General features: G+C 44.1%; 1 protein-coding gene across 1 annotated transcript; it reads left to right on the forward strand.

Moving 5' to 3' along the window:
- The first annotated feature begins 201 nt into the window (after positions 1-201).
- HRH4 (histamine receptor H4) lies at positions 202-12605 on the forward strand. The gene is made up of 3 exons (XM_050942026.1): positions 202-583; positions 7456-7622; positions 11055-12605. Exons 1-3 carry the CDS (start codon positions 346-348, stop codon positions 11838-11840), a joined length of 1191 nt encoding a protein of 396 aa, XP_050797983.1. The 5' UTR covers positions 202-345; the 3' UTR covers positions 11841-12605.
- The last annotated feature ends 7650 nt before the right edge of the window (positions 12606-20255 follow it).

A 20255-nucleotide genomic window follows, 5' to 3' on the forward strand; every position in this document is an offset into this window, starting at 1 on the left:
ACCTAGCAGATCACTGGTCCACACAACACCAGAGGGGAACGTCACACAGTCACTGCATTTTAAAATTAGCATTTGAAAACTCTGCTTCCTGTTTACTGGTGATACTTCTGCAGATTCATTTTTTGGGACATTTCAGTTAAATGGACCATGCTTTTGAAAACAAGGAAGCTGTGCAAAATCTAGATTTACCACGATCAGAATCTTGCAATCATTTTTTTTACTTTATTAAATCATTTTGGATGCTCAATATTTGCTTTTCAGTATATAGTATCTTATTAATTTTTTTTTATCTTCGTTAACAGAAACAGTTACTGTACTGTTTCTTCAGAAAAGAGCCTGAAGTGGATGGACAATATGTATAGCGAATGTGCTGAAGGTCAAAACATGACTTCATCCACACCGAACTTGGAACCTAAATTTACATTGGTTGTTTTGGCATTACTGGCCGTTCTTATGGTTTTGATAGCTCTTATTACAGTGCTTGGAAATGGCTTGGTCGTCCTGGCTTTTTTAGTGAACAAAGATCTTCGGCATCGGAGTAATTATTTATTTCTTAATCTTGCTATTTCAGACTTTTTAGTCGGTAAGTTACAATAATGAAGCAAATGTAATATTCATTTTATAGTTTACAGCAAAGAAAGATTTATTTCATTATGTTGTTTCTCTTAAGCAAATTTCCTGAACATTTGCCTAAGATCAGATAATGGGGTGGAAGCTGCATAAAGTACTTTAGCGGGCTATTAGTTCTCAGAAATGTATTAGAAAGAGAAACCGATCTTTTAGCAATGTGAAAGTTGTTTGCTTCAGAAAAGAGAGCAACTATTCTATGTAGAATGGATGTGAAACCATTGCTGCTTAGGTTTTATTGTTTGTAACTGGTTTTAATTAACCTCCACTCATCTTTAAAACTTGGAATTTTGCTTTTCATCATAGATTGTTAGGTGGAGGCCAGTATATATTAACCAGTAGATCTTGTATATATTGCAAATTCCATTCAATTTTTCTGTATTCGGTTGAAATTAACTAGTAGCCAAAAGTTTAAGAATTACTGGTTATTTTTTCCAGGAGTACATATGCTACATCATTCCATTTACTGAGTCAGCCAACTGACTAATGCTAGGCAGTTTCTGCAAGTATTCTGCTGTTCATCTCTGTATCTGGCTGCAGGCTTAAGAACATATGAAAAGAATAAATAATCAATTATTAATCATTTCAGCGGGTTGATGCTACACACACACACACACCCCTCTTAAAAAACTATGCTTGAAATAAATTAAAATTGATTGTTGGAATCCAAAATCACACCACTATAGCATTTAAACAAATATGTAGAAGAGAATTAAATCATTGTGAATGCAGAACAAGAGTTTTTAACAAGAATTAATATTTCAAGTATGTTACATATTTTTTGAAGACACAACTGAATTTTCTGTAATTAACATATTTATATCCTGCTTATTTTACTTAAGCAATAACACAAGATCAGCAATGAAGTTCTGGGTGATTATTGCGTGCTCCAGGTGGAATTCAGAGGCATGAGGCTGAAGATGTAGGGCTACAGCCACAAAAAGGATATAAGCTCCTCGCTGCAATGCTTGTCTTTAGGTGTCCTGCTGCCCACTGGATCCTCAGCCCCCAGTTAGGTGTCTAGGCTCCCTACACAATGCATGGGTTGAGACAGGTGCCTAGGAGTGGGATTCTCAGAAGCCAGCAGGCTGAGCAAGAAACCTCTTTTCAGCATTTCACTCCTCATTAGCTGAATTGGAGTGTGATTTAAATTCCATCCCTCGAAGGGGATTAGGCACCTAAGTCTGGATCAGAGGTAGGCACCTAACTCCACTTGAGATTCACAGCTGTGAACCCCTCCTGGAATTAGGCACCTAAACAGGTCAGAGATTGAGAGAAACCTGTCTCAGAATGCTCTATAGCCCAGTGGTTAGGCCGTGGAAGCAGGAAACTGAGCTTCAAGTCCTTGCTCTGAATCAGGCAGAGTTCTGAGAATCAGATCTGAATTGCAGTCTCCCATGAGTGCTCTAACTACTGGCCTATTGTGTATAATTGGGAGTGATAGTTCGTCCTCTGTTTTGGACAGGGCCTGATGCAGTAGGCTTGCTTGTAGGCAGCCTCTCACATTGCCTGCTGGATCAGGCCCCATAGGTGAGGTAGGCAGGGGAATGCAGCTTCAGGATCCCAACGTGGCTTAGGTGTGAGCTGGGCATCAGAACTTAGGTGACTTTGCACATGTGTACCAGTAGAAATGTAGGTGCCGTGGGGACTTTGCTCATGGAAACTTAGGTACCTCAGGATTTTAGGCACCTGAAGTGGCAGGCACCTTAAATCCCTTAAATTTGTCATGCATCTGATGAAGTGGGTATTCACCCACGAAAGCTCATGCTCCAAAACGTCTGTTAGTCTATAAGGTGCCACAGGATTCTTTGCTGCTTTTACAGATCCAGACTAACATGGCTACCCCTCTGATACTTAAATCCCTTTGTGGATCTAGACTAGGGGTTGGCAAACTTTTTGGCCCTAGGGCCACATCTGAGTATGGAAATTGTACGGTGGGCCATGAATGCTCAAGAAAAAAATTGGGATTGGGGTGCAGAAGGGGGTGAGGGCTCTAGCTGGGGGTGTGGGCTTTGTGGTAGGGCCAGAAATGAGGAGTCCAGGGTGCGGGAGGGAGCTCTGGGCTGGGTCAGGGGATTGGGGTGCAGGGGGGAGGGGGATGGCTTCGGCTGGAGGTGTGGGCTCTGGGCTGAGGATGAGGGATTTGGTGTGTAGGAGGGTGCTCCAGGCTGGGACCAAGGGGTTTGGAGGGTGGAAGGGGGATCAGGGCTGGGACAGGGGGTTGGGGCACAGTGGGGATGAGGGCTCTGGCTGGGGATGCGGGCTCTGGGCTGGGGCCAGAAACGAGGAGTTCAGGGTGCAGGAGAAGGCTCTGGGTTGGGGCAGGTGGCTGGAGTGTGGGAGAAGGATCAGGGCTGGAGCAAGAGGTTGGGGCACAAGAGGGGGTCAGGGATGCAGGCTCCTGGCTTACCTCAAGCAGCTCCTGGAAGCAGCAGCATGTCCCCTCTCCAGCTCCTATGCGGAGGTGCGGCTAGGCGGCTCTGCACACTGCCTCGTCTGCAGGTGCCACTCCAGCAGCTCCCATTGGCTGCAGTGCACGGAGCCCCCTGGATGCTCCTAAACATAAGACCCGGGGGGGACATGCTGCTGCTCCCAGGAGCCTCGGCACGCATGCACAGAGCAGCCTCCGACCCCGGTCCTTTGCTGGAGTGTGGGAGCAGGGCAATCCCCAGACCCCGTTTCCTAGCAGGAGCTCGAGGGCTGGATTAAACTGGCTGGAGAGCTGGATGTGGCCCCCAGGCCATAGTTTGCCCACCCCAATCTAGACCCTAGTGCTCGAATATACTGTACTGATGAATAAGGGAGCACTAGGAATGCACAGTGTCATATTGCTGTAATACATTTTAAAAGGAACTAGTCTTTGCTCCTCTGAGCAAAGGATTTGAAAACATGCTCAGAACATAACAGCATTAATGTGGATAATTTAAATGTTAGATTTATGACATACACAATATACACTCCTATAATATGCACTGTTTGGGAAGGGGGCATTTTCAGTGCTGGGAATTAGCTGAAGAGTTCCCATTAATGGGGTTCTGTTTCTGGGCCCATCCAGGCTTCGGGCCCATCCAGGCTTCAGGCCCTGGAGCTATCAGGCTGAGAATCCTGTAGATAGTGTGTACTCAGTCCACTGAAGAGAAGGGAACACTTCTCAGCTTCCAACAGTAACCCCACTGGCCTTATAAGAAGCAGTGTTTATAGACTCCAAAGGAATGGTGGCTGAGATGGGAGGTTTCAGAGATAAGAATGGGAGCGTGCTCATAAGTTGCTCATAAGTATTTCAGAGGGATTTAATGAGGCTTTATGCTGAGCCTCTGCCAGGAGTGAATTTTATCCCCCAAAGAATAATATAGGATCAGTTCATGCCGTACAATTTGGCAGTGATAATATTTGAACTACTTATTACGAACAATATACAAATTATATGAACTATGTATGTCAAAATGTGTTGCCAGCATTATCCATGCACAGAATAGAGATTAATGCGAACAGACAGTCATTATTAATGTAAATTAATCAAATGGTTCTGTATGCAAATTATAGAAGTTGACATGTACCAGCTGGATATTTATTAAGAGAGACTGTAAGGACCTTAATGTGAGTTGTGTGCAACTCACTGTTTCCAACAGTATTACCATGGTCTTGTATAGTAGCATGTGCTATTTCAAGGCAACTTATTTAATTTACTATGTGGTGGTAGCGTCCTACTGAAATATTATCCTTCAGTAATGTGACACACTGACAGGTATCACAGCAAATTTATATGAGTTGTAAAGGAATCATATTAATAAAAGACTTTGCACGCATTGTCCAGTGGGATCATCACACACTGAAGTATAGTTATAGGGCAGGAGGCAGAGTCAAAATATTTCTTTTTCAATTAATTAGAAAGCCCCCTGATTTTTAAAAAAGTAGGACCCTAACGTTAGGTTCCTAAATCCATACAGCCACCTAAATAATTGGCCTAGTTTTCAAAAGTGCTGAGCACCCAGCAGCTCCTATTGAGGTCAATGCTATTTTAGGTGAGTAGTATATGTATGTGTAGGGTGATCTCAATGAGATTCACTTGGCCATTCAACTCTTTTGAAACTCAGACAACTTATTATCATGCCTAAATATTATACAGCAGCTTAACGCTGTAGTTATGTTCCTGAAAAATGTGACTTTAAGCAAAATGATGTTAAGCGAATCCAATTTCCCTATAAGAATTAATGTAAATGGGGGGGTTAGGTTCCAGGGAAATTTTTTTCACCAGACAAAAGACTATTATATATATACACACACATACACACACACACACAAATGAACAATTTAATACTGTACACAGCAGTGATGATTGTGAAGCATGGTTGAGGTGGGGAAGTCAGAGAGTGGAAGAGGGTGGGATATTTCCCAGGGAATGCTTTACTGCTAAATGATGAACTAGCACTTGGCTGAGCCCTCAAGAGTTAATACGTTGTTAATGTAGCCTCACACTCTACAAGGCAGCACAAATGGAGGAAAGGGAGACAGCATGGCAGACAGAGACAGAGACACACACCCTGTGTGAGAGAGAGATGCACATTGCCCCTTTAAGTACGCTGACCCCACTCTAAGTACATTGCCTTTTTGAGTAAATCAGTAAGTTGAGACAGCAGCTGTTGCCAGCAAGCTCCCTCAGTCCTGAGCCCTGTCGTGTCCACCCCCTGCTCTGTGGAGATGGGGTAAGCGGGGGGCAAGGGGGAGGGGGGCACCCTGACATTAGCCCACCTGCCCTCTTCCCCCTCCTGCCCCACTCAGCAAGGAGGAGGCTCCCTGGAGCAGCTCCAAGGCAGAGGCAGGATCAGCACATGGCAGTGGGGGGAGGGACAGCTGAACTGCCAGGCAATTGATAGCCTGCTGGGCGACTGCCACGCAGGGAACCAAGCCCCCACCAACCAGCTCCAATGGGCTGCAGTGGATGAAGCAGGCAACTGCCATTTTTGAAACTTTTGGTTTCGGAGTTTAGAGAGGGCACCATATTTTGAGGTGCCATACATGTCCTGATGGCACCGTGATTTTCAGCGAGTTCACAAGACATCCCTTTCTGCAGACCAGCGCTTTCCATTTCCTAGTGCGAGGCAGAGTCATTAGTTCACTGAACCCGGAGAAGGAGAACCTCCTATTGAGCGATCTATACCACTTCAAGCAGTGCCTGATGCATGTTCCAAATGTGGAGCACCTCTTTTCATCAGAGTGTTGGTCATTCCACTTTAGCCTTTAAACCCTTGGGCATCAGTCCTGCAGCCCTTTTCCGATAGCCTTCATCTATTTCTGCAACTGGCATAGAGGTGAAACCAAGAATGTCCATGCTGATATCCAGGGCATTGGGCTCAGGGCCGATGCAAGGAAGTTTTGCGCCCTAGGCGAAACTTCTACCTTGCACCCCCCACCCCCAGCCCTGCGGCAGCTCCCCACGCCTCCCTCCACCCTGAGGCGCCCCCCCTCCTCATGGCAGCTTCTCCCCCCCAGGGAGTCACGCGGTACCTTCCCACCCCAGCTCACCTCTGCTTTGCATCCTCCCCGAGCACATTGCCCCCACGCTAATTCTCCTCCCAAGCCTGGGAGGCAGGAGAAGTGGAGCAGTGACCGCGTGCCTGGGGAGGAACAGCTGTAAAAAAAAACGGGGGGCACTGCTTTTTGGCACCCCCAAATCTTGGCGCCCTAGGCAACTGCCTAGTTCGCCTTAATGGTAGCACCAGCCCTGATTGGGCTCCACATTGACCCATCTGTAGTGCTGTTCCACATTTCAGGCCTTCTGCACAGACCTGTTCTTCTCAGTGGTTGACAGTGTTTTCAGAAACTTTTGTTTCTAGGTCTAAGCAGAGATCTCCAAGTCCCCTCAGGCTGCCTTAATGTTTCCTACTCTCCTTTCAAATTTCCTGTGGGCCTGAAATCTTCTGAGTCAGTAAGGAGTGTTAGAAACAGAAAACTCACATCTTGTGCATCCTGTTTGCTAAGGATGAGAGATTGCAAGTGAGGCCACCATTTTCAAACTTACATGTATAAAGATAGGTTCTTAAATCCCTATCGAGGCATCTAAATAAAAAGTAACCTGATTTTTCAGAGGTCCTAATCATTACCTAATCCCATTGTAGATGATGAGAAGTATAGGTGTTCAATCATCTTTGAAAAGCAGACTTAAGTGCCTGCATGTGATTTAGGAACCTAAATTTAGGTTCAGCAATGGGTGTTGAGACTGTTTCATGTGTGTTCCAGTCTAATACCTTATCAGCTCAATGCCAAAAAGGGGATTATGATCAGTGGAAAATGCTAGGCTGAGTATGTATAGGAAACTATAGAATCTTTTTATCTTTTGTTGTTGGCTGAGTTCGCTGTTTCCAGCCAATGGGAGCTGCAGGAACGGGTGGGCCATAGGGACGTGCTGGCTGCCGCTTCCCGCAGATCCCATTAGCTGGGAACGGCGAACCGTGGCCACTGGGAGCTGCGGGGGACTGTGCCTGTGGACAGTCAATGTCAGCAAAATATCTCGTGGCCCGCAATCAGATTACCCTGATGGGCCGCAGGTTGCCCACCACTGGCTAGCTACTCTTTCCTTTAAGTTGTGATCCAAATCTGGAAAATACTATATTATGCCTACCAGAGAATTAACAGTGCATAAAAATATTGTGGAGATCAAGTGTAAGGAACCCATTAACTAATTTCATGAGAATGCAAGAACTTTAATCTGTAAATTCCAATCTGACATTTTTTAACTGGGTACCACAAAAATTGTTCAGTGTTCTTGTTAGTATCATCTGCAGTCCTGATTATAACAACTTTATTGTTTATTTATGATTTTTTCTATAGGTGCATTCTGTATCCCCCTGTATATCCCTTACATCCTGACAGGCAAGTGGATGTTTGGAAGACTTCTCTGCAAACTCTGGCTAGTTGTAGACTATCTTATGTGCACAGCTTCCGCATTTAGCATTGTCCTTATCAGCTATGATCGGTTCCTGTCAGTTACCAAAGCGGTGAGTAGAACATTCATAGTTAGCTTTGCATGTCTCATGATGTTTAGATGTAATTGTGTATTTATGATAATACTTAACACTTTTCATCCATAGATTGGAAGGTACTTTGCAAAGGTGGATAAGCATTATCCAACAAAAAAATGCAAGTGACTCGTCCAAAGTCACACACAATTAGTCAGTGGCAGAACTGGATATAGATTTCCAGATTCCCAGGCCTTTGGCTAATCTAAATTATAGGTGGCACATGTAATAATGCCTATAGTTAAGGTTGCCTGACATTATAAGATCCTATTTTCATGTAACTTATAACTTCGCCAAACTTTCACCATCCACGCTGAAGTTTTCTGTGTTGGCTGTCTTCCTCAGGGTGAATTTTTTTGCTGTTGTTGAAAGTTTCAGCTAACAGTTCAGCCATTTCTCTGAATAAGGTTAGATACAATACTTTGTTTTGACAATGTTAAAAAAATTCTTGAGTGTTTCATTGAGAAGTTGAGCTCCTCCGTTCATTGGAGCAGAGATTTGAAATTTGGTATGAAGGTTGCCCTGCTTTCAGGAGTGTGTTTTGTGCTATTCCTGTGAAAATTGGTCCAACTTAAAAGCCTCTGAAAATCTGTTTGCACAGGCTCGGTAGAGAGTTGTTAGTTTGGCAACTAAATTCTCCGACAATTCCGTCTACAGTGAACATCTTGCAGGGGTGGAGCAGGTCTTCTACTGCAGTTGCTGGATATGGATGCTGGGGGCTGCTGTGGCACTAGAGTTGAGAGTGGGGAGACTGTCTCTCCTGTGCTCTCAGTGAGAAGGCGGAAGCTGCTTGCCTAGCAGGCAGACTTGTGGAAAATCAGGCCTGGAGTAGTGGCAAGTGGGGAGGCTGGGACAAGGATTAGGGAGAAGCTGGGGATGGGAGATTGGGCTGGAATGAGGAGCTTGGAGAATGAAGACCTCAAAGAGGGTGGGGATGGGGAGACAGGGCCTGAGATGAGTGGAGGAAGAGGGAAAGTGAGACAAGGAGCTAAATGGAGGGTCAGATGAGATTAGTATTGGGAAATGGAGCCAAGCAAGAGGCTGGAGTGAGTGGAAATGTTGGATGAAGATCTAAGGGAGGGCAGGAGGACTGGACCAAGGACAGACTGGAGCGGCCAAGGACAGAAGGGTCTGTAACCACCTTAGTACATCTACCACCTGGAATAAAACCCATATTTCCTGAGTCTCAACATTTCTCTGTGGACAGCAAATGTCCATGAAACCCACTGGCAAAGTGGATCTCATCTCCCCCTAGTGTCTGGTCCATATAGAGGATGACAGCCTAATACTGATATCACTTACTGTGTTAGCTCAAGGAGCTCTGTGCTTTGGATCTAAAGGTTCCAACCCTTTTGATGACCCATGTGGGTGTCAATATAATGCCCCATGAGGGAATTCTGGTTTTTTTTCAGTTTGCTTTTTTAAAAACCTATGAAATTGCACACAAAAACCCTATATTTAAGGAGCATTAAAGTTGCAGAATCTAGGCCTCAAAGTTAGGAGAAATGCATGTGTGTATATGCATTATGACACAGTCTTTAATTATATGATCACAGGCTATTTTTTCTTCTGGATCCGTGCCTCATTCAATGCACAGTATGGCTGTTGCTCAGAAAAGGAATCAGGGTTGTGTAGTGAAGGAGGCTGTCTGCAGGACCTCTGTCTCCTATGTTGCAGAAGTTGGAAGGTGTGTACTATTTGCAGATCTGGGACAGGCGGATGTAGGCCTGTCCAAAACCAAAGGCCCACACCCTCTGCTAAGAGGGAGGATTGGAAGGTGTGTAGTGGATGGGGCAGGTGATGGCAGGAATAGAAAGGAGGGTCTCCTGGTTAAGGCAGTTGAATGCTGTCGTGGGAACGTGGATTCTATCCCTGCCTCTGCCACAAAGAGCTCATATGTAATACTAGGCAAGTCGCTTACACTTACAGACTTTTCACAGGTGGTCACTTAACTGTGTGTTCTTTGCTGTCTGTGTCCCAAATTGAAAGTCCCTGGGGTCTGATTTGCAGAGTTCTGAGCACTCGCAGCTATAGCTGAAGTCAATGGGAGCTGTACTTTGAACAAATAAAGTATTATAAAATGGACGGTTCTCTGAAAAAAACAAACAAACCCAGTCCATAGGCATTTTGAACTGAGCACCCAAAATTGGATGCTTTTCTCATTGTCTCTGTGCCTCAGCTCCCCATCTGTAAAAAAGGAATAATAATAATACCATCTCACTTCGCAGGTGAAGCACTCAGATACTATAGTGATTAGCACCACAGACAAGCCCATAAGGAAATTACTAATTCTGTCTTCAGAGCAGGGTTTGAATAATGTGCAGTAAATATTATCTGGGGCCAGTCACTGAAAAATGAGGAAAAAAAACCCGGATATTGAAAGCTGCTCATTCAGGAAGTATCATACATCCTGTGCACTGAGTGAGTTGGAGTCCTGTGGAAAAAATAGTATGAGATAATGTAATTAAGGACTATGTCATAGTGCTTACACACAAGGGATCTGAATTGAGGTTGCACTAGCAACTTTTTTTTACTGCTGGATACTTAAAAAAAATAAAATCTGGAAAGGCATAAAAACGTAAACAACTAAAGGAATCTGAGTGCCATTTAAATGATAAAGAAAGCACCATAACACAACATCTAAAAGATTGAATTTCCTTCCTGGGGATCTGGGGGGGATACATTTTATTCTGTGGCAAAGAAAAACAAATATTCACATTTAGATACTATCCAGTGATTGGAAGCAGTCATGGTTACATTTCTATTACAGTGGGAGTAACCATCCCCACCCCTAACTCTTAGTTCACCTCTGAGATTCAATGTTTTCATGAATCAGAGGCTGACTCCTTGTTATTTCCTTATTGTAGTGGTGATGCCATCAAACCATTTCCTATTATTCATTCATTCCAGTGGATAGTGTATCCATCTCAAATGTTTTCCCCACAAATCTTAAGCATACAGTATGCTATAGTGCTTGAGCCTAAGATTAACAAAGTTTTTCAGGGTTTTATATAAACACAGATGTTCTGGACATTGAGGTCTCATAGACTTTAGGGTCAGAAGGGACCAATATGATCATCTAGTCTGACCTCCTGCACAAAGCAGGCCACAGAACCCTACCCATCCACTTCTATAACAAACCCCTAACCTATGTCCGAGTTACTGAAGTCTTCAAATTGTGGTTTGAAGACCTCAAGCTGCAGAGAATCCACCAGCAAGTGACCATGCCCCACGCTGCAGAGGAAGGCAAAAAACCTCCAGGGCTTCTGCCAATCTGCCCCAGAGGACATCTGGAGACCTACAGTACAAATATTATTCTTAATTTCCCAGAAGTTTTTACAAAGTACTTACACTAGTTATATAAAGAACCTAATCTGTGACTAACATGGGGTCTTTTAATGTTACTTCTAGGTGACATATAGGATTCAACAGGGAATGACGTCAAAGACTGTTGTTAAAATGGTGGCAGTCTGGGTCTTTGCATTCTTAATCTATGGCCCCGCAATCCTCATTTGGGATCGTGTGGCTGGCTACAGCATCATACTCGATGGAGAATGCAATGCTGAATTTTACTACAACTGGTACTTTCTCCTGTGTGCTTCAACCTTTGAATTCTTCACACCTTGCATCTCTGTGGCCTATTTCAACATAAACATCTACCGGGATATACAAAAACGCAAGAGAAACAGGCTCCAGAGCACAGTCAACATCAGCAAACAGGTGTCTGTACCTCCAACAGAAAAAAATGTCTTGATGGCTAACCATTGCTCTTTGAAGGAAGACGTTTCTTCTCCTTATTCAGAAACAGAGGACAGTCTTTCTACTTCCAGGACACAGGTGCAGTCAGTGGTGACTGACGGTTCACATCAGTCCAGAGGCTATTCCATAACCCCTGACAATGATCAGTCAGTAGCCCTCAGAGTGAAGACCAGGTCAAAATTGAACAGGGACAAAAAAATTGCTAAGTCACTTGCCATAATTGTCTGTGTCTTTGCCATTTGCTGGGCACCATATTCATTACTTATGATAATTCGCGCAGCCTGCTGCGGAGAGTGTGTCAACGAATTCTTGTATGAAATAACATTTTGGCTTTTGTGGCTTAATTCCTCTGTAAATCCTTTCCTCTACCCTCTCTGCCATGCTGGGTTTCGGAAGGCTTTCATGAAAATATTGTGCCCAAAAATGTTTGTGATATAGCCACCAGCCCTGGCAGTCTCTTCTTAGAGAGCCAAACTAGAAGACTTACAACAGAAGCTCCTCCACCTTATTTTAGTTAAGCTTGTTCTGATCTCATCTTCAATATTATAGTAGATATGTTTGTTTCATAGATGGCATTAATCAAGGATGCAATATGTAAATTTGCCAATAGTTTGATAATTTTCAAAGCATTAGTTTCCTTTTCTCTTCATAATATCATGTTAAATTCAACAGCAACTTTTGCCTGATTGTGCACTATCTCTTTAATTTATGAATTTTATTCACGGGCACAGAGCAGGATCCCTTTCTTTTATTAATACTGTTTATTTAAAATCATGACAACACAAGGCATATATTTCCAAAAGCTGCTACAAAAGTGTCCCTGGGAAAGAGACTGTGGAAGCAAAATTAAAGCAGGGCAAATGTTTTAGTCAGGTTTAAGGATAGAGTGAAGTATAACCCTAACCCTAATAACATGAGAGTTGTAAGAGATGCTGCTTCACGCCTCTTGCTCACCTCTCTTTAGTTGATAAGAATGGAATGCTGATTTAAGCAGAAACCTTGAGATAAGGCAGTGTCTGGAGGGAGTTTGTATAAACAAAGGATAACTGTTAGCTGATTGATGTATGTAATGAAAAGGTATAAATGCTTGTCTTACGCTGCTTGTAAAGTGAAGATCGGCCTAAGGTCAGGGGGCCCCCCTCCAACCACAGGCTTCCCTTGCAATTGCTCTCAATAAACTGTCTCTGACTTGTTGCTAATGAACGTAGAGTGAGGACTGGTTTTCTTTCACAATTTAGTGCCATGACTTGGATGGCAACAATCACTTTGAACCCCAAGGCACCAGACAAGAGGTAAGAGACCTTATGAAATCCTTAGTGGGGTTCGGAAGAGGACTGCCGGTGGGGCCATCTGTCTGTCTTGGGTTCAGGCCATGTGAACTTATTGATTTTGCAAAAAGGACAGATGCAAAGTGGTGCAGAGGAGATTGCCGCCTCAAATAAGGGAAAGGTTATGATAAGTCCAGACGTAAGGAATTAAGGTTATGGTTAAACGAGATGTATCCAGGTATGAGGGAAATGAAGAAGACCGAGTGAATGAGTGAAGAATGAATGCCGCTGACCAGGTCTAAGACTTAAGCTGACTCCAGCAGCCCCAGGGCTACTCCATGCGAGAGTTCTGAAAGCAAGGGGAGTCAGCGGAACCCTGTGATCCAGTGAACATACCCTGAGTGTCTGAAAAATGGATAGTGGTCAGTCTAACGATATTCCCACACCGCCAAAAGGCACCCCTGCGTACTACATGTGTGTGCATTATGGTCCTAGGACTTGTAAGTATCTAGACAACTGGAATTTTTACACACATGATAATCCATCTAAACAGTTTCCACTAGAAGGTACCTTTGATTTAGATAAGATCATACATCTTAGAGGAGCTCTTGAATCACCAAAAATCCTTGACATACAGTGGGAACAATTTGTCTGTTGGTGGGAGGAAGCCACAAAGAGACTCCATGAGTCTCAAGTGTGGAGTCTAAAGGACTCCCAGAAAAAGCTAAAAACCCAAGTACAGGATTTAAAAACTAAATGCAAGACATCTGGATGTCCCCTTACCCAAACTACCTCATCAAATCCCTCTACCTCATCGACCCCCTCAACTCCTTTGTATCCTCAATTAGTAAAGACTGGGAGTGAGGAGGAGACAGCCGAAGACATTGTGGATTTTTTCAATAGTGCTTCTCAGCGGGCTGTGCCTCTGGCAGGACGCAGGCAGCAGCCACCGCCAGCCCTCCCCCAGGACCTCGGAGCCGCATAGAATATGTCTTCTGAAGCGGTAGCGCCATCATCACCACCACACATATCAGCTGATTAGGCCATTCATCCTGGAGAGGAAACCTCCCCTCCACTGCCCTAACCACTTCAGCACTTACACATTTTGGGTGCAATATAACTAATAAGTTTTAATTGTACAAGGAATGAAGGATACAATCCATCATTGGGATGTGCCTAATTAACACTACTCCTAGAGATCCAATTTAGCCTAATGATATAGGATTGTAATGACTGCTGTTTAACTAGGACAATATGAGCCTAAATTCCTCATAATGGACCAGTTTCCAAAGTATTAATGGAGTAAATTCTGAGATCTAAGGCCAAATTCACCACAGGCATAAGCAGACCTAGCTGTCTAGAATTCAGTGTACAGTAGCTGCATCCCATTACACTGGCATTAAGGCAGAAGTTGCCAAATAAATATTAAAACAGGAAAAAAAGAAATATTAAATGTAAATTATAGTGAATATCCATTTTATTCTTTCATTGTTATTTAGAAAAATATTCTGTCATTTGACATCATTGCAAATTCCTTTGTTTAAGGGTCTCATTTTGACTAGAATTTTCATTTAATCATGATTATTGGCCATCCATTGATTTGTCCCAATCAAGAGGACTCTACCATCTTATAATCTAAAGTATTATACCTACACAATAATAAATACCAGATTTAAAAAAGATATTCACTAATAGGTGCAGAAAATATCTTAAGCAAGGCAGAAACTGAATCAAGTGCCCAATGTAACCAGCTGTCTTCTTTAAAGTGCTGTCTTCATCAGTTCTGTTCTTCACAGAGATTGGCTCTTATTAATTTTAAGATAATTTCTTAAATTCAGGAAAGGCACAAAAGGATGCCTCGCTTGCACAAAGAAGTCTTTGCTTTGGCCTCAAGCACGAGCTAGTGCTGTTCACTCAGTAAGCAATGCTTTAGGAAATTATATAGGGGGATTTAATGAGCTCAATCGGTTTAGCTTGGCAAAAAGAAAATCAAGAGGTGACTTGAACCTGGTATAAGTACCTTCGCAGGAAGAAATACCAGTTATTAAAGGGCTCTTTGATTTAGTGGAGAAAGCATAACAATGCACGATGGCTAGAAGTTGAAGCTAGACAAATTCAAATTAGAAACAAAGCACACATTTTTTACCTGTGAGGATGATTAGTTATTGGAACAAGCTACCAAGAGAAATGGTGGAGTCTCCATCTCTTGGTGTCTTCAGATCAAGACTCGATGCCTTTCTGGAGGACATGCTTTAGTCAAACAACTTACTGAGCTCAATATAGGGATAACTGGGTGAAATTCTATGACGTGTTATACAGTAAGTCAGACAGATGATCTATTGGCCCCGTCTGGCCTTAAAAGATCTATTAATCTTTGAAATAATGATTTTCACACGCCTAGGCTTAGTAACTGTGGGATCATATTGTTGTAACAGTCATCCTTCCTCACTCTCCCTACTGTTTGTCACCCCCATCTTGTCTTGTTTGTCTAAAACTAGACTAATCTTTATAGGGCAGAAACCACATCTTTCAATTTTTTTCTGTACAGTGTTTATCATTTTAGATTGTATAAAAATAAAGCTAGATTAGTTTTCTGAGGACTGAAATGCTGTAAACTATGTACCACAGGGAGAGAACAGGAGAGACTGAGGTGGCACCAATGCTTGATGTCCCTGCAGTTGCAGAGAATTAATTATGTGAGTTAGCCCACATGATCCCAGCAAATGAACCACACCCCATACTGCATAGGGATGTGAAAAACCCTGAAGTCCCTGCCAATCTACTTGGGGGGAAAATTCCTTTCTAATTTCAAATCTGGTTATCTATATGGAAATTGGGGCATGTGGGCTGGACACATCAGCTAGGCATTGAGAAAGAAGATTCTTTGTCCCACTTCAGAGCACTGGTCAACCCAATCCGGTGCGCCAGCTCCAGTCTCAGACAATCTCTGAAGTTGCAGAGGAAGGTGAGCCCTTACCCTAAAACACATCTAGTCAATTGTCATTATCTTAATTCAGAGCAGCAAGTGTTGTGAGCATGTTGACGGCAATGTAAGCAATCCTGTTCTCCAATGGCTCATGAAGAAAGGGGGCAAACAGGAGGACTCAGATTTTCTGGGTTCTATTCCCAGTTTTCATACCAACTTGCTGTGTGATCTTTAACAAATCATTCTCTCTGTGCTTCAGTATAGCTATAAAATGGTGATAATACCTCCCTGCCTCACAGGGGAGGTGTGTTTTGACTTAGTAAGCCAGATTCTTAGCTGGTGTAAATTGTCTTAGCACTATTTATTTCAAATACAGCTGTGCCAATTTACACTCACTAAGGATCAGGTGTAATATCTGTAAAGTTCTAAGAGAGCCTTGGATGAAAAGCACTATGCATGTGCAAAAGAATTATTTATTAAACAAAAATTTGTCCTTTCTTCAAAAAGAGCAGAAAGCATTTTAAGCAAAGAAACACAACAAGTGTGTCCAAACTGAGAAAGCACTCAGTTACGCTCAGACGTCTTTCTGATTTTCTGGAGCTATACCTTTAAAAGTTCTGGTCTAATTGGATTGTTAGTAATGTTAGAATAAAGCTTGTCCAGTTCTTTTACTGTAAAATGGTACATGTGATTATTGATTGGGTTGAGAGTGACTGGATATGCACTTTGCAATGCTGGAGCAGCACGGTATGGTGGGGGAAGGTGGAATTCAGTAGTTTAGCAACCAGATAGAGGAACAATGTGAATTTACAGATGTTCAATTGTCCAGTGCACTATTCAGCACTCACAATGCTCACTGCAGTATGCCCCAACAGTCATGTGTAATTACATTGTTTATATCACAGTTTTTCTACCCACATGTAATGGGGTGCTCCACTCACTGCTAAGATGGCATCTCCTCCGAATTGTTCTAGGGAATAGCTCACAAGGTCAACAACTCTTCTTGCAGTTGCACACCAGCCTCTGCCTCTCTCTCTGGGTCTGCAGCCCCTCTGACTGCAAGAGCTGCTGCTGCCTCTTTGTGATTTAGCCCTTGGGCCAGGTAACTATATGTCTTTTCTCCTTCCAGGGTTGGAAAGTCTTTCCTCACCAGCAGTACTACATAGTCTTCCCATTCACTGCCCCACCAGTACCACTTCCCCAGTGGCTGGTTAGGGAATCTAGGCCCACAGTTTATTTCAGGTTGCAGTTCAGTGACCCTCTAGTCAGCAGTCAAGGTTTGTGCCACCCCAGATCATGCTGCATTTCCCTGATCTCTTTCCTAATCTTTTGGCTCTCCCTTCCTTCTCTGGGTCTGCCAGGTTCACTGCTCCCTCTTCCCAGGGAGTGACTGCAGGCAACCTATCACTGCAGCCACCAAACATGCCTCCCTTCTCCCAGGGCAATGATTGTAGATTTTCCCAGCAGCCCCTTCTGCTTCCAAATCCCTATCTTTATAGTTCCAGACCAGCTCCTTTCTCCTCCCCTGAGTTTCCTCATTCAATCAGGGGATTGCTTAGTCACCTGACTCCCCTCAGCTGTGGCCTGTTGGGTTAATTAATCCCCTTCTCAGTCTGCCTAAACCCTTTCAGGGCCAGTGTGAGGTGAACATCCCATCAAACCATACAATGCTGCACTGCTATCCGGGGCCTACGAGAGGGGAGGGAAGCAGGTACAAATTACCGGGGTCTGGCAGTCCAGAATGGGGCCTGGCGCCTGGCTTCCCCAGCTTCGTCGGCTCTGTTTAGCCAGTCCACCCTTGCTGGGGGGCCCCCAAATTTTTTTTCATCGGAGCCCGAACCCACTCTCGAAGGCCCTATCTGCTATCCATCCTCCATCTTTGTTGGACTGTTGGCCCCTTACTGAAACTTAGTGGGGTTTTTTGGTTGGCCTTCTCCCAGTATGAAAAGGCAGAGGAAGGGCTGCTGAGAAATCAGGATCCTGAGACTGACTGTACCCGAGGGGCAATGGGGAGATGCCTGATTGGCAGGGTTGGCAGGCCAAAGAGGGAGTCAGGAGGCCTTGGGTCCCATCCTCCATGTGAGCTGGAACTGCCTGGGCCAGAGCAGGCAAGGCAAGCTAAGGAGAGAGCATCAGTCTGAGATGAGCTAGGGAGCAGAGAGCCCTGCTAGCCAGAGCCAGAGCCAGAGGAGCAGCCCAGGGAGTTGTGCTGGAGATAGAGTGGGGCTGGGGCTGGGGGGGCTGGAGCTGGAGCAGTCTGGACCCAGGTGCGGTGAGCAGCTGGGAAGAGTGAGGAGGCCGTGGACAGAGCTCTGTGCAGGGAGATGCCACCAGCCAAGAGGTATTGCAGGCTGGACTGAGAGGGGGATCATAACCCCAACGCGGTGGGTGGTGATGCTGGGAAGAAGGGTCCTGCCACCTAGAACTTGAGGCCGTGTGGCCACTCCAGAGCAAGTATCCAACCAGCAGCATCCTTGCAGCACAGCCAGGGCCTGGGAAGAAGGCCTGGGACATGTGAGGAACAGACTGTGAACTTTATATTCCAGAATGGCTGTTTGTAGTTCCCCCGGCCTACAGAGAGCGGTTACGTGTTTTCCTTTAACCTTTCCCATTTCTTCCTAACTTTTTTTAATTAGCTCCTGTTTAATTAGCCCCCTTGTCAGTCTGTCTTAACCCTTCCCGGACCAGTGTGGGATGAGCACCCCATCACACCGCCTAACACTGCCCTATTATCCATCCTCCTCCTCAGTATGGAAATAATATACTTTAGCTGGTTGATATTCTACTGGCCTCTTTTCCCTTGAGCCTTGGGAAAACATAAATTTAGGCAAATTTTTTTTTGCCCTCTCTTCTTGGACAAGGATCTGGCCAGGTTGATTCATGTATTTGTCACATTAGCCTATTGTGATTCACTCTCTCTGGGACTGACGGAGGAAGCAACACAAACACCTGCTGAAGATGATTCTATTACTTCTCACAAATAGCTCTTCTAATATAAAGTAGAGATAGTTCATGCAAGGCTGCTTCCACTGACATGGCATGTATTAATAGACTCGTGCTCACAAAATCTGGTTCAAAGTTGGATTTTAGGCTATGTCTAATACTGTGCCCCAGTGCAGGCTATGGGGTGTGTGAACCGCCGCATGCACCAAAGTGCTGTAACTCCCCCATGTGGACGCTGGTAGTGCAAACTGAAAGGTCCCTAGTTTGTGTTAACAAAGTCCTCTTCAAACAGGACTACGTTCATGCGAACTAGGTCCCTTCTAGTTCAAACCAGCAGCACCCACATGGGGGAGTTACAGCACAGCCATTCACATCCCCCTAGTCCAAATTGCAGGGCTGTGTAGGTAAGTGAGGCTTTTGCAAGAGCCTTGAGTTTGACTAGTGTTTTCCTATCACTGTTTCGGCAGGCTACCCCCAGTAGATGTCACTAGTGCTACATGGTATTTTTAAACCTTGCAGATCCGCTGGTCTTTCAACAGACAACACCTGCACAATGCAATGTAATATAATAAGACTGATATAATTATGCCAAAAAAAGCCACCAAATCCTTTACATTTTGTTTTATATTTAGTCTGGTGAAGAAAAAAGTTAGTGGGGGACACATAATCCTGGTAAAGAAAGGAAGCATTTAATCATATCCTAATATGGAACTTCTTCATGGGTTCTCCAGTGCGGAAGCTGCCTTGCATTCTGCATTTGAACCCCAAGGCCACCTCTCAGCATTGGGTTTTGAGCCATATGCGGCTGAATATAGATGTTTGGAATTTGAGCTTGGAAAAAATATATTCTTTTCCTCTTATGACACGTGTATTTCTCCCAGAGTAGATTTTGCAGGGCAGCTCCTTAGGGAAAGAAATCAATAGAGCTACACCAGCTTACACCAGATGAGGATCTGGATTTGTGTGTGTGATTTGCCATTGTGAAGGGATACTCACAGCTATGCATTGGGGGATTGATCCTGCAAGAAGCTGAGCAGCTCCTGAGAAGTACAGAACGATTCGGAACTCCACCAATTTCACTCAGAAGGCCCTTGGGATTAGGAAAGAACTATATTTAGACATTGAAGATAGGTCTCCACTTGAAGCCAACTGGGTAATTTTCAGCATGTGGAGACATACCTGCGCCAGCTCTGATGGAGCTAGGGTGCTAAAAATAGAGTGTAACCATGAGGGCACAAGCAGCAGGAGGGGCTAACTGCCCCCAAGTAGGTGCATAATCAGTGTGGCTAGCCCCTCCTGCTGCTCGTGCCACTGTGGCTGCACTTTATTTTTAGTGCATTAGTGTGGGTACGTCTTCTTGAACTGGAAATTACACTCCCCCAGCATCAAGTGTAGCCATATCCTAATATTGACAAAGAAGCCCTGCAGATGCCGGTTTGGCTTCTGAAATTTGCAAGTAGATTCAAAGCTCCAACAAATGGAAACAAAATATGTCAGCTAAAATATCATAATTATGCTACAGGGGCCAAAATCATCCCTGGAATAATGCCATTGAAGTCATGGGATGAATGTGGTCTTTCATGTTTAATCAAATGTCTGCATTATATTTTACCCCTTATTTCTGGTGTATTCAGATCAACACATTTTTTCAATCTTTTCTACTGTCACTATTTCAGATAAATTTATTGCATTGCTTTTATAGTTTCATTTTTACAT

This window comes from Gopherus flavomarginatus, chromosome 2 (genome assembly GCF_025201925.1).
Source record: "Gopherus flavomarginatus isolate rGopFla2 chromosome 2, rGopFla2.mat.asm, whole genome shotgun sequence".
Lineage (NCBI taxonomy): Eukaryota > Metazoa > Chordata > Testudines > Testudinidae > Gopherus > Gopherus flavomarginatus.

What these genes read in the sequence shown, in the direction of transcription:
- HRH4 (XM_050942026.1), top strand. Translation starts at nt 346, where the DNA reads ATGGACAATATGTATAGCGAATGTGCTGAAGGTCAAAACATGACTTCA. An exon ending in TATTTCAGACTTTTTAGTCG is followed by an intron (nt 584 to 7,455) that starts GTAAGTTACAAT and finishes TTTTTTCTATAG; the next exon opens with GTGCATTCTGTATCCCCCTG. An exon ending in TCCTGTCAGTTACCAAAGCG is followed by an intron (nt 7,623 to 11,054) that starts GTGAGTAGAACA and finishes TGTTACTTCTAG; the next exon opens with GTGACATATAGGATTCAACA.